We start from the raw sequence: 14,977 nt of genomic DNA, 5'->3' as shown, positions 1-14,977 counted from the left end.
AACGGCATATACAAATCAAGTAGCATGACATGCTTGACTACCAAGGTGCAAGGTTCAATCCTGACCTAGTGTGAGCATTTTAACACACGACTGTTTCAACTGCATTTCCCCAAGCCTCAAATGAGACTTAGTTTATAAGCACGATACATTTTATCCACCTTGTAATTGTGAGTTGCTCATAATTGTTGGGTGAGTATGAACATGGAGTAAAGAATAAGCTCCATGGTATGAAATAAGAAAAAAAAAATGAAATATAAGAATAAATTGTTTTTAGTTTTTTCTTTTATTTGAGTGTCGATCCATTCATTTAATGCAAACCATTTTATTATTATTATTTTATTATATATATTACTAAAACTATTTTCTTGAATACGTTTGTAAAACAATCATGATTGGTCAAATGTTTTATTTTTACATTCAATAGGCCTAATATTAAAAAAGAATTACATTTTTTTGAGACACTATTTAATATGATGAAATAAGAAATTCCTTTGGATATTTGTTTTATTTATGAATAAATGATATTTAAAACGTACAAGTAATCAACTGCTAAAACTGAAAAAGTAATAAAAAGTAAGTGGTTTTCAACACGATTTTCAATGGTCCCTTGGCGGCGCGGACGACGTAACCAAAAGTTAAGTCGACGAGATGACTCGTCCACCAATCGACACACGTCGCCGTCGTGTGTCTATTTAGGTGGTGCCTAGCCTAGCGTAGTACGTAGTGGAAATGGGAACAAAATAAATGTAAGTTACATAATTATTTTCATAGAAAATTGTTATATAACATCAAATAATAATCAATGTATCTTTGAATATGATTACTGTAGAATAAATGTGTAGTATAGTATGTAAATAGGCCCATCATACTAGCTAGGCCCTAGGCTAGTAGGCCTGGCTGGGCTTTGATCGTAAAGCCTAGGCCTAGGCCTAGTCTGGCCGGGCGGGTCTAGCTATGGAAACCGGTCTAGGCCTGTGTACTGTTTGACTTGGTCTAGATGTAATCCATACTCCTTACTCCTAGCTCAGTTTGTCTGCTACCTAACTGGTTACAGATAGCAGACAGTTTTGAAATTAAAGGTAGGCCTAAATTCTAAAAAAAACCCAACACAGTCATGCCTTTCAATTTGACATACAATGACGGTTATATTCTGAAATTTTGATTGGTATGCCGAGGCCAGGGTCTGTAGCTAATATCTAGCTATCTAGGGTTAGTAGGCCTAAGCATCGCATAAACATAAAATAAAGGACTGTAGCTTGTAGGCCTAGGTCCCTACATATTATGTATAAAGTATATTTTACATCTTTTGATTTATACTAACGATATAGGACTTGGCCTAACTTAATAATTTATTGTATAACTATGATATAATAATATATTTATTTACAGAAATCATAATGTCGTTGAAACCACGAGTGGTGGATTTTGACCAAACCTGGAAAAATTTAAAGGAAACTGTAGAAGGGGTGATACAACTAGGAATTGTCCAAAGAGGAACTTGGAATGACCGCTTCCTGTATCCTTTAAATATTACCAATGTTCTTCATCTATCATTTCTTGTATTATTTGAAGGTTTGCATGGCTAAATCAAATGGTGATATAAGTTAGTGGTAAACCATGTATACAGTTCTGAAAAGAACTGTTGAGTTTCGAACAATACTTTGATCATCCTCATGAGTGAGAGGATTCATCATCAATCATTTCTTTCAACTTGGATAAGTTAAGTTGAATCTTGAAACTTGAATTATAGAACTACAACTCCCTAAGATTCATATTTAAGACCAAAAAACTCTCGCAAAAAATCTTTACTTTAGGTCGAAAAGGTTGCATTCTTACCATTCGAAACGCATTCAGATACATACTAAACGTTCCGGAAAACCAGATATTTTGGGCCAACCCAAAGGGATCTGGTAGTAGGAAAGTAGACTATCGTATTCATATAAACAATTTATATGGTTACCACACTAGACTGGTAGGCCAAGTGGTTGGAGGACCTTATTCAGAGGTATTTATTCACAGAAAAAAGCATCATTTGAATGAATAGACTACTACTGTATCTTCCTTATTATTTGTATCAGTGATGTGTATGCGTTGTGTGTAGCATTTCCTGATAATTTAGGTGAAAAGTTGTATGAGGAGACCAAGCTGTTTCTAGAAAGACATGTACACAACTTATACAAGGTCAGAAAAGCTACAATTATTTCCATTTTTTCAACTATTACACAACTAAATAGATTCTTCTCATTTGATTGGAGCATTGTAAGTCACATGATACTAATGTTTTATTGAACTCTTAATCAGGTCAATGTCGTTATATGCGAGTTCTGAAATGTCGTTGCGAATTAATTTTTGGTTACACAGTGAGCAACTACACACGCTACACAAGACTAGGCTGTTAATGTTTTCCAACCTGTTGTGCTTCCATTTATTCCTGTCACAGGCCGGGTGTGTCTCAAGTGAACATGTGTAATTTAACACTGTAATTCAAGTCATCCAGTATTCTTTTTATCCATATTTTCTTCCATCTTCCAACGGTTCTTTTTACTTTCTTGTTTTCTTCCTATAGAGATTGTTTAGCGGGCGTATTATCTGGGAGTCGTATTACATTATCCCAGTTCTCTTGCTATATGCCTAGTTGCTGCATTAATTGTCTTTCTGTTTTGCCAGACTCTGTTTCTACAGATTGGGAAAAAAAACATTATTTTCTCTGAAAAATTATGATTCTTCTATTTGTTTTGGCCTTCACGATCGATCGAAAGTATAAATATTATTTATTTTCTTTTTTTCTTGTACTAGGATGTCTGTGATACAGATGAAAATATGTTGGTCAACTACCAGAAGACTTGGGAGAGATTTAGTGAAGGCTCTAGTTACCTTGATCAACTATACAGGCAAGTGTCACAAACTGTATAAAGCTCTATCTATTATTATTATTATGCAGATGTGAAAAGGGTATAAGAATAGATATCAATATTTTACAACAGCATGCATGCTGAGGACAATCAAGTATATTGATCCGATCGCAATGTAAAAAAACATTTTCCTTTCAGAACTGCATATGTGGTGTATGTCAAAATTCATCAACACATAGATTTTCAAAATCTTTTATTAAAAGAAATCATCTTTATTTATTTCTGCGTGTTTTTTTTTAAACAACTGCTACATATTTTAATATTACTTGATTTAGAAGAAGAAAATAATAGATTACCATTCATTCATTTATAGATACCTGAATCAGCAATACATAAAGAAACAAAGATTAAGTGAGGCCGATGTACAGTATGGCTTTGCCCTGGAAACAAATGAACAACTGATGGATATAGGAGAGGTAACTAGAACAACTAGAAACTAGAACTGGATAGGCTACCCTCAGTAAAGATGGTAATAAATAAATAAACAAATCAAAAACTAGAAAACAAAACAAATGAAAGAGAGAAAAACCATACAGTGAATGAATCACTATTGAGTGGTTTCTCAGACTAGAAAAATGACAGAATTTTATAAATTACATAGGAGCCTGATAAAATATATTACAATCAAAATTAGCTAATAATTATCACTGTCATAATACATATTGGACACTACAGGGGTGTATCCAGTATTTTGATCTGAAGGGCCCAGCCACAAGCTTTAGGTATATGACACCCACAGAAAATTCATAATAAATGGCACCTCCCACTAGCCTAGTTGGCCCAAAAATGACACTTCCATGTATTACGCAGCAATCAGCAAAACGATCATACTTCTGTCTGTAAACACAGTGACGTAAAGCCTGTTTAGTCCCCTCCTAAATCCGCACTGGCAATACTGTCCCCCTACCCTTCAGAAATGAAAAAGAAACCCTCCATTAAAAACACAAATAAACACAGAATAATTTTATTTGAATATTTTCTTCATCTGGAGGACCAAATTTAAGTCGTGGCCTCATCACACAATTATATTTATTAATTTATGTTCTGTATTATATTGCATTGTGTGAAACAATAAACTTGAAACTTCTCTTTGACTGTAACTACTGTTTTGTTTTGTATGTACAGTAGTTAACATTGATTACTTTATACAAACTAAAGGTTTTCCCTTTTCCATCATTACCAATTATAATTAACTATACTTTGTTTTCCAGTTGGCTCTTGATATTTGGAGAAAACAAATGATCAAGCCACTACAGCAGCAACTACTACACCTTACGTTTAAAGAGATACGAAGGTAAGGTATTATTATGTCGTTGCGTTAGAGTGTGAACCAAGCCTAATTAGTAGTCCCTACAGGATGCTAGTCATGCTTGTTGAGTATGGATTATCCTACAGTCGATAAAGATTTGTTTGAAGAATTTGTTTTCCTGAACAATAACCTCACATTTTTATACTATAGGGATCGGAATGGAGAAAGCACAAATCACCACATACTACATAGTGTAGTCAACTCATTTGTAGAAGTTGAAAAATACAAGAAAAAGCAACAATTAAAGGTAAAAATTTAAATTATTTTTAGGAATTAAAATGTTGTATAAATTTCATTTGAATACTAAGGAATAGTAATTGGTAAAAAAAAACATATATTGACACCCTCATTCATTTGACGTGAAGTTGTTTCAATAATAGGGATGTCTTCAGAATAGGGATTGACTGTAGTTTGAAGACATAATTTACTCTAGTTCATTTGACGAGTACCCTTGATAGGGACATTCCAAAGCAGGGTTCTACTGTGTAACCTTTTATATTTGTTTATTTTTAAAGCTTTACCAAGAAATATTTGAGGAGAAATTTCTTGAGGAGACTGGACAGTACTATAAACAAGAAGCAGCTAAATTACTACAGGAATATAACTGTTCCCAGTACATGGAAAAGGTAGGAATTTAAAAGAAAAGATTGAGACAGAAAAATATTAATGAAGTCTAAATATAATTTTGTTACAGGTTTTAGGGAAAATAAATTAAACACTTCTTAATATGTAATTTCTTAGGTGCTAGCGCGACTAGGAGAGGAAACAATAAGAAGTCGGAAATTTCTCCATCCTAGTTCTTATCCGACTGTCACAAACGAATTTCAGCAGCGGATGGTTGCGGATCATATGAAATTCTTACATAGTGAATGTAGGGATAAAGTACGAGAAGAATCAACTGAAGGTAAAGCGAAAATGTACATTATTCAGAGGTGTGAGTGAGTTGCTAATCGGTTAAGACGGTGGATCTGTAATTACGTAGTCGTAACATTGACAAGGGTTCAAGGCTCACTCGCTCCATGGTTCTGGTGGTGAAACGAGTCCTCTCGGATAAAGACTGTAAACCGTAGATCCAATGTACACATCTACCTCATGTGCACTTTAAGGAACCTAGTACATCTTTTCAGATGAGTAGGGGGTTACCGCGGTATACTAGTACACACACACAGCCTCTGATCATTCTGCCTCTGAGACCAGTCTTTGACTGAAGAAGTCACCCAGTATAAATAAACATTAAATAAAAATAAATAAATTTCTTTTTTTATTAGATCTGGCAAGAATGTATGAATTATTACGACCAGTTACCAATGGTCTTGGAATAATGGTTCAGGAATTAGAATTACACATTAAAGAAACAGGTATTTAAAGAAAAACGATTATTAAGTAGTTCTACTTCTCTCATAGTTTGCATTTTATTATCTCTTTTGAATTAAAAGAAAGTTAAATATATATATATTGTAGTGTTATTGTTGTAAACTTTTTTGTAGGTTTAGCTGCCATTTCAAACCTCAAACGAGAAAATGTAAGTTTAGTTTTTTGTTTTTTCGTAACTACAAAACTTCGACATTCATTAGTCCTCAGTGGAAACTTGACAAGATTATTTCACAAGGGATTATCATGTGTGCATAAATCTATGCAAACATGATAGGTGACATCTCATCTGAAGGACGAGGTGCATTCATAACAAAAATTGTGCATACATTAATTTGTATTCCTATGTTTTCTCTTCAATGATGATAAATCTGATATGTTTTTTCGATATTTTGTTATAATTATGATATGTCATGGAAGTTATTATCGAATGCAATGTCTAACAAAGATGAATAGCGTATAGATGATGGTGTTGATGGTAATAATGATAATAACAATGTTTTTTGTTTTCAGATTCCAGCCCAGTTTGTTGAATCTATCCAAGCTGTACACAAGAGGTTTTTAGAAATGATAAAGAACACCCTTGGAAATGACCAAGTATTCACCAAAGCACTTGATAAGGTATAGTAAATTGGGACACACATATTCAGAGGACAACCCTATTAAGGGCATACTCCCCTAGGGAACATTAAATAAATGAAAGGCAATATATGTATGAGTAGAGATAGTAGTATGCTTAGAAAATTCATATGGAGACTGGTAGGTTAGTTTTTCTGAAGATGAGAGGGTTGAAAACATAAATGAAGGAAAGAATAGAGGAAACAGAATTATTAAATGATGAAAGAAATGCATCAATACATATGACGGCAAAATTGTATGATTATCTTACAACTATATGATAAACAATATATTATTAAATTTTAGGCAAATTGCCAAGGATAACCACAAGTGAACTCAATCACTGTCCTTCTCTCAAAGGTGGCTCTCCTGTTCACACGACAAACATATAATACAAGATGCTCTACATAAACAAAGACTTATTACAAGTCTTTGAGAGTGGGGTTGCAAATTGTCATGAGAAAAAATCCTGACGTATGACAGGACTTGAACCCAGGACCCTTAGATTAGTAGCCAAGCATCATAACCACCAAGCCACAACTCCACTCCAACAGTGTTTATTTCTTTAAGTAGAGTTTTTAACATTTGAAATGGCAGCTAATCTTAATCATTTGTAATGTACTATATATATTATAATTTGTCTAGGCCTGTACTGCAATTGTCAATCATAGACACAGTCCTCAGGAAATATGCAGGTCACCTGAGCTGGTGAGTATGATCTGTTTTCCTATTCCACCTAGGCCTAGCTATGATTGCTCACATTTTGTTTTCAATAAATTCCTTCTAGCTTCGCCTAGTCTTCATTGCAAAACCCTGTTTTTAGCACATTTTGTGTATTCCGTGAAGATCAAAATGTTATCTTCATGTTTTATACTATCAACATTGCCTTTCTTTGTGAATAAAATTTAAATGTTTCTAAAGCTCTATATACACTATCAGACTAGTTTGACAAAAACAAGTGTGATGTGCCCAAATATGGTAGTGATATGCCCAAATATAGTAGTGATTTGTCCATATATGGATACATCACATTTTTTGTCACATAACGTTTGATAGTGTAGACAGAGCTTAATTAAGACTGACTATCTTGTTGTTTCAGCTTGCCAAGTATGCAGATACGTTACTGAAGAAGAGTTCACGAGGGTTAAATGAGTCTGATATTGAAGATAAACTAACACAGTGTATTATTGTCTTCAGGTATATAGATGACAAGGATATATTTCAAAAGGTATGTTATCTATACATTAATATTGTCAGTTACAATATAAGAACAACAATGCTTTGAGAAGAGTGGAGCTTGATGTTTAAGGTGCTCAGCCATTTGACTCCAAAGTCATGGGTTCAAATCCTTTCTGGTTTTTGTTTTCTCATAATTATGCCACTCCCAATGACATGTTATAAGATAAGTTTTTTTTCTCAATATAAGAACAACAATGCTTTGAGAAGAGTGGAGCTTGATGTTTAAGGTGCTCAGCAACTTGACCCCAGGGTCATTGGTTCAAATCCTGTCTGGTTTTTGTTTTCTCATAACTATTCCACTCCCAAAGACATGTTAAATGAAATATTGCAAATTCTAGATTTTAGAAGCTTTCATGATATTATATTACTGTATTATTATTAGTATTTTTTTCCTTTTGTGTAAACTGTAAAAAATAGACTTGCTATTTTGTTTCGTTTTGGCTACATCACTAGCCTTGTTTACATGAGTGATGCATTGATGTTTATCATCACTCATCGTTTCTCGTGATCTAAGTAGTATGTTTTTCAAGAACGAGTGTATTATTTGTTTTTCTTTTTCCTCAAGTTCTATGCCAGAATGCTTGCTAAGAGGCTTATACATGGTTTATCAATGTCAATGGATTTGGAAGAAGGAATGATAAATAGGTTAAAGGTCAGCAACAATTAATACTTCTATTATAATCAGTTCTAAATCATTGGTTAAGAATAATATTTCTATTCAAAACTATATTCATTTACTTAGGGATCATGTCGAAATCATTCTACTGCAGTTACTGCAGTAACTACATCTTTTTTTTACTGAAATAACATATGGTTTTAGTTTATTCAATGTAGAGGTTTGTGAGGCAGGAACTGCAAAGAAAATATTGTATTGTCAATTACATAGACAAGCTGCATAATTTCATAATCTGGATAAAGAGTATACAAACTGAAGTTACTGCAGAAACTGAAGTTACTGCAGTATCTGCAGTAGAATAATTTTGATATAATCCGTCATTTATTCATTCTTTATTTAATCTTTCAAACTCTCTTCACTAACACATTACTTCAACCATTCTCATTTATACTCAACTTCCCCGTTTATCCATTCATTCTTTATTTAATCTTTCAAACTCTCTTCACTAACACATTACTTCAACCATTCTCATTTATACTCAACTTCCGTTTATCCATTCATTCTTTATTTAATCTTTCAAACTCTCTTCACTAACACATTACTTCAACCATTCTCATTTATACTCAACTTCCCTGTTTATCCATTCATTCTTTATTTAATCTTTCAAACTCTCTTCACTAACACATTACTTCAACCATTCTCATTTATACTCAACTTCCATTTATCCATTCATTCTTTATTTAATCTTTCAAACTCTCTTCACTAACACATTACTTCAACCATTCTCATTTATACTCAACTTCCGTTTATCCATTCATTCATTTATTTACTCACTAATAATAATAATTAAAAATGGTATAAAATGGTATACTTAACAATGAGAACTTGCTTTGAAGTTTAAGTTTAGTTTAAAATTAGGTTTTTATGTTTAAATGTGTCGTAGGGCCCCTCGGAAGAGCATTTTTCATATTATTACTGAGAGGGCTACGCTACTGGAAAAAAAAACGAAATTAATAAATCCATTTCTTTCTTCATTCGTTTATTTATTTTCATACTTTACTCTCAACAGCAAGAATGGGGCTTAAGTTCATTTTTTCCATTCATTCATACATTTATTAAGTCCCACTTACGGTACTTTTATCTCAACAGCAAGCATGTGGTTACGAGTTCACAAATAAATTACACCGCATGTTCACGGACATGACGGTTAGTGAAGATCTGAATACCAAATTCACAGACTACTGCAAACAGAAAAGCACAGACTTAGGAATTAATTTCTCAATATACGTTTTAACGGTAAGAATAATTTCCATGATTATTCAATTGTGCGAGTTAAAGTACATACGTGCTGGTATAAAACTAGATTTAATAGTTTATATCATTCAAATTGAGATATGTTGAATTTACTGTGCTGTAAGCTTGTTTAAAGGGTCTTTCACACCTGTTCCGGCATGGTTCCGGTCCGGCAAATTAAATGTTTGTTTTCACATCGCTTCACACGACTAAGCACCAATTGATATGCACATAGCCATGCAGCCGTAAAAATAAAACATTGAGGTTTGTTTTGGTTTGCCGGCGCCAGACCGTAACCATGCCCCCGAACAGGAGTGAAAGATTTAATCTATTCAATTTTATGTTGGAAAGTAGTTTCAATATATATTTGTTAAAAATTTTCTTAAAATGTTCCATTCTCTACCATATTTTTGTTTTTTGTGCGTGAAAAATAATGAAACTGATTTCAGATTTCAGACATATATATTATTAACAATTTGTAATGTTTGTTTGTTAGGCGGGTGCTTGGCCGTTAGGACAAACATTGCTTTCCAACTTTGCCATACCTCAAGAATTAGAAAAGAGCGTGAACAGTGTAAGTTGTTAAAACCCTAATTGTTTCTTTAAAGATTGTCCGGTTTTAAGTTATTCACTTCACAAAACAAACAAAAAGAAGAAAACGAACAAAACTAATAACTATTTACTTCTAAAAAGACAAAATAAACAGTTAATTTTAACCATATTTTTTAATTAGATGTTTTGCCCTACTCTGACGTAATTTGTACTTTATACTAAGTACATTTGAGAATACTTGTGAAAAAATTCGCAAGTAGTTCTCGGGTATATTTTTTAACCTACATTTTTTCAGGTAAGTCATTTTTTTTAATTTATGTGACATTAAAATAGCTTAATGGAATAGTATACCTTTTAATATGGAAACATCTGTGTTTTTTTTTTTAGTTTGAACAATTTTATGGTGGAAACTTTAATGGTAGGAAACTCACATGGCTTCATCATTTATGCTCAGGTAATTTATAGAATCATAAATTAAAATAATGATATAATATGATGTGCTTCAATATACAAGATAAATCAATCTTGTGTCCTGTCCTTTAGTAAACTTATTACTGGTAATCTCCAAGTCTGGCTATAATAGCAGCATTTCTGAATATATTTCATGATCTTTGGCAGTACAGATACAGATTCTACGTGGAACAATCTATACAGTTTATTTGGCCTTTACCAATAATACATTACTATATTCTTTTGCACCATCTAATCCAAAAGGTGAACTAAAAGTTAATTGTTTAAAGAAGCCATACATTGTAACTATGACAACGTACCAGATGACGACGCTCTTAATGTTCAACACATACACAAGTCTTCAGTTCCTAGAACTTCTGACCAACACGCAGATGGCGGAAAAGGAACTAACCAAAACGCTACAGTCGTTAGTAGAAGTCAAATTATTAAAACAGGAGCCTGAGGTAAGTTTTGATAATATTACAATAATTATTATGTTGTATATATTAGGCGGTTATATTTTTATCTAAAGCTCTGTCTACACTATCAAACTTTATGTGACAAAAAAGTGTGGTGTACCCAAATATGGTAGTGATATGCTTATTTATGGTAGTGATATAACATTATCATGTCCATACATTTTTTTGTCCAAAAATTTTGACAATGTAGACAGAGCTTAAGATGTTTGTTTGTGTCAAAACTACCGGATTGATCTTTACCAAATTTAAACCGCAGATAGATATGTGGTTATGGATGGCTCCATTAAATTTTGGGAGCAATCTGTCCAGGATCCCATTTCTGGACCACTTTTTATTTACTCTTCACAGGTCTTGATCCTTTTCCTTTTTTTACTCCTGAGACAATTACCATTATTTCGTGTTTTTCCAATTATAGGGCCAAATTACTGAAAAGACAGTATTTGTATTGAATCTTGAATATTCCAACAAGCGAACAAAATTCAAGATCTCAACAGCTATGCAGAAAGAAACCACACAGGTAATATATTATTTTAACTTACAAAGCTAGAGGGTGTACCACATGCAACCAACCAATCACAGGCTTTGTTTCCACTAAGATGTGACAAACGTACACCTAGCTTTCTTTTTACCCACTTTTTTTTTACATATAAAATGTCTGGGACTTTTAAAGAAACAGAAGTTCTAGCTTTCAACAACAGTTGATAGCATACAGTAAAACTGTTATTTTAGCGTGCCCTTAATTTTCAAGAATGTTATAACATTTAGTGGCACAAACTTTTCTTGGTTTTTCATTAATTATTTTTATTTTTGATTAATTCCTTATACTTATTGTTGTTTAGGAGATTGAGTTGACGCACAGATCTGTAGATGATGATCGTAAACTTTACCTTCAAGCCGCAATTGTGAGGATAATGAAGGCTAGAAAAGCTCTAAAGCATAACATTTTAATACAAGAAGTAAGTACTGTAGATATACTGTAGTTATATAATATGTATCGCCTTCCAAAGATATTTTTTAATGGATTTCATATTGCGTGAAAGAAAGTAAAAAACGTAAAAAAATCAACACACTTTATTAAGGTTATGTCAGTGATGGTATTGCTGACAACTTGGTGAAGTCACCTGATGTTTTGTGACTTGTGCCATCTATTGATGTTATTAGAACACCTCTGGATAACCAGAGAGGTCTGCCCGGCCGGCTGACTCACATGCAGTAAATCACATATATGTGTGGTAGCCACTTTCTGCTGCTATCTTTATTTGCCAAGTCTTTAACAGCTTCTGAGCACTTAATTTATATGTACGTTATTAATTACTTCAAGTTTTATAATTTTCTTTCAGGTGATCAGTCAATCTCGTACACGGTTTACCCCCACCAACAGTATGATCAAGAAATCTATAGAAGCCCTTATAGATAAGCAGTATATAGATAGGTCTTCAAATGCAGATACATATGTTTATCAAGCCTAGATCCTATTAGAAGAAATATGCCTTATAGTTAAATATAATATATGAGAACAATCGGTGTGGTAATTGAAAATAAGGATCATTAATTTACATTACCTGGCAACTTTTTCTTTCTCAGTAGCCAAAAATGGATTGAAGTTGGTAGGTCAAATCAAAGATGACCTCCCATGCTTAAATGCATATACTAGAATTCATAATGAACCTCAGCAAAGAATACATACTGTATGTTGGTTGTGGGTGACATAAAATACCATTTATAGTTAGTTGAAAGGTTGCTCTAAGGTCATACGTTAGTGTAATGATTATTTTTTTTTAAGGCTTGAGTCCACATTTTTAGATTATTGGCTGAGAGGTTAAATATAAAATAAAATGATACATACACAACAACAATATAGTATTATTTAAAAATCATTTTGTCCAAAGTTTGGTGATGTAGACAAAACTAAAAAATGAGCTTATGTCGACATGGAATTCAACTCAACTTTGTTGATGTAAGTGTTCCAAGCAACTGAACACAACTGACGGGCACACAGAAATGTTAACATAAGTATAATTGCTTTCAGTTGCCCAAGTTTAATGTTATCATATAAGCGCTTGTGCATACTGGTTCCCATACAACTATGAATTGTGTCATGCGCGCCATACAGATCAGTTCCAGTGTCAACATAAGCGCTCGCGCACTGGTTCCGTGAAAGTCGACGTCAGTTCTCTCACAGAACTAGTTTCTTTCAGTTGAATTTAGTCACGTGTCGACATAAGCGCACATTAAGTCACACCAACATTGTTTAGTTTCATAGTGTATACTAGACTAACATCTGAGGTATAAAATGTTATTACTCAAACCATATAAGGGCTATTATATGTTGGCCTCCCTATGTGTTTTATATAGCTCTTTATCTTGCTAATGATGTATGTTTTTTACCATAAAACTTGTTATTATTGTTTTATATTAGACAATACTTATTCATCATCATGTTCTGATATGTGCTATTAAATAAATAATATCATTTTAGATATATATTAAATTTTTTATACTGCAATTTGCATATACAGTACCATACATGAGTCCAATTTCTACCCACCACCCATACGTTTTCATAGTTGTAATCCATATATCCTGACCCTTGCAATCTTTTCCTTGATTTTAAGCTCATTAAACTTATTGTATGTTGTTGAATCAGCTGATATTTATATTTCATTCCTGATGGTGATATTTTTAATGAAGGAATTATTTAAATAATTATCTAAATAATACTTCCTATAATCAAGGCAATCTAACAACAGAATGCTGAGCTCCGAAGATCAAAAGGTTTATCTGTGGCTGCGACATGATCAGTTCCACACCACTTAACAGACACTGTGCGCCGTGGAGAATATGTACACAGGACAGTAATGTTGGTATATGTTGCAGCCAGAGATAAGATCAAAGGACTGTTATGAGTTATGATTTATCAAGGCGAAGTCAGTAACCTGTTGTTAGATTACCTTGATATAATTAATGCTGAAATATTGAATGCTATCACAATACAGTGTATTTCGTTGTTTGGAGTATATATTATACTTTTTAGTATGGTACCTACTCTCTGAGAACTAAAACAAATAATTGATAAATACTCAGAAATATTAAGATTAGCCAGTATGTATTTATTTATAGCTCGGTTAGACTTTTTTTAGATTATTTTACAAACTAATAACTGAGTCTTTTCAATATGAATAATGTAAATATCTAAATTGCTTTAACAATATAACTGACTAAAGTATCTGACTTCAAAACAGTGTTTTGTTTATATCCTGTTATCTGTAACAAAGTGATGCTGAGTCTGAGAGACATTTTGAGATCATTTTTTTGTTAATAATTGATCCCGTCAAAAGTATGATTGTTATTGAATTGAGACATTTGAGCGAGGACCTAATGTACATTATGAAACCGTGGAATGTAGTGTGTATATGATTTTTTCTTTGAACTTAACAATTTTTCTTTTTTTTGGCTGCCATTCAATTTCTCACACTACTCATGAGTTATCTAAAATAATAATTTGTTTGCTTTGAAAATCAATGAAAAGGGGACATCATCTGATTACATCTAAAGTCTGATTAAAATTGATTCTTTATATTTTATATGTAACTAAAACTTGAAATAATCCTTCATTGGTATCGTATTTAGATGTAGCGATATAATACAAATTTGACAAATTACCTCTAGTTTGACTTTTTACGTTGTTGGCTGTAGGTTTGCTATTACTTTTATTTATATTTTATTAGAGGTGGTGCAACACAATTCTCCATTGTACATTTAATTAAAATTCCACGCAAAACTTTCTTTTGTACTTGAGGGCGGTGTATATCATGCCAGAATTCGAAACAATGCACAATACACTTACCACTCAGGAAATCCCCCCGCTGTGCACAGTGTATTAGAATAGGAAAGATAATCGTCGAGTCCAATCTAGGAATGTGCAATGCTTGTTATGTTTTTCGTCAACCCAAACGCGAATTCACGACACTAACCTTTGACATTTTTATTCCACAAATTACTATTTTTAGGAAATAATGGATAAATATTAACTGTTAAAAACAAAGATGATGATTCCTTAAACCTTGTTGCCTGCCTGTGATGTGTTAATATCAATAAGGTAAGTTAATTAACACGATTGTTTCTAATCAATTCATGT

General features: G+C 32.8%; 2 protein-coding genes across 3 annotated transcripts in view; both read left to right on the top strand.

Annotated features, from left to right (window-relative positions):
* The first annotated feature begins 665 nt into the window (after positions 1–665).
* Positions 666–14,258, top strand: LOC140056606 (cullin-2-like). The gene is made up of 22 exons (XM_072102038.1): positions 666–746; positions 1,390–1,516; positions 2,079–2,181; positions 2,797–2,891; positions 3,226–3,328; positions 4,124–4,206; positions 4,372–4,468; positions 4,737–4,847; positions 4,963–5,125; positions 5,490–5,579; positions 5,709–5,743; positions 6,106–6,213; positions 6,856–6,918; positions 7,310–7,438; positions 8,015–8,101; positions 9,215–9,361; positions 9,855–9,932; positions 10,298–10,364; positions 10,625–10,824; positions 11,255–11,356; positions 11,679–11,795; positions 12,180–14,258. Exons 2-22 carry the CDS (start codon positions 1,398–1,400, stop codon positions 12,306–12,308), a joined length of 2,226 nt encoding a protein of 741 aa, XP_071958139.1. The 5' UTR covers positions 666–746; positions 1,390–1,397; the 3' UTR covers positions 12,309–14,258.
* Positions 14,259–14,799: 541 nt separating this feature from the next.
* LOC140056647 (partitioning defective 3 homolog) overlaps positions 14,800–14,977 on the top strand; it is a 76,137-nt gene continuing 75,959 nt past the window's right edge. For both annotated transcript variants that reach the window (XM_072102156.1, XM_072102110.1), the window contains exon 1: positions 14,800–14,938. The gene's annotated coding sequence lies outside the window, so the exon portion shown is untranslated. The remainder of the gene's footprint in view (positions 14,939–14,977) is intronic.

Source organism: Antedon mediterranea, chromosome 1, assembly GCF_964355755.1.
Source record: "Antedon mediterranea chromosome 1, ecAntMedi1.1, whole genome shotgun sequence".
NCBI lineage: Eukaryota > Metazoa > Echinodermata > Crinoidea > Comatulida > Antedonidae > Antedon > Antedon mediterranea.
The sequence above is the reverse complement of the archived record's forward strand: the minus strand, read 5'-3'. Positions and strand labels throughout refer to the sequence as shown.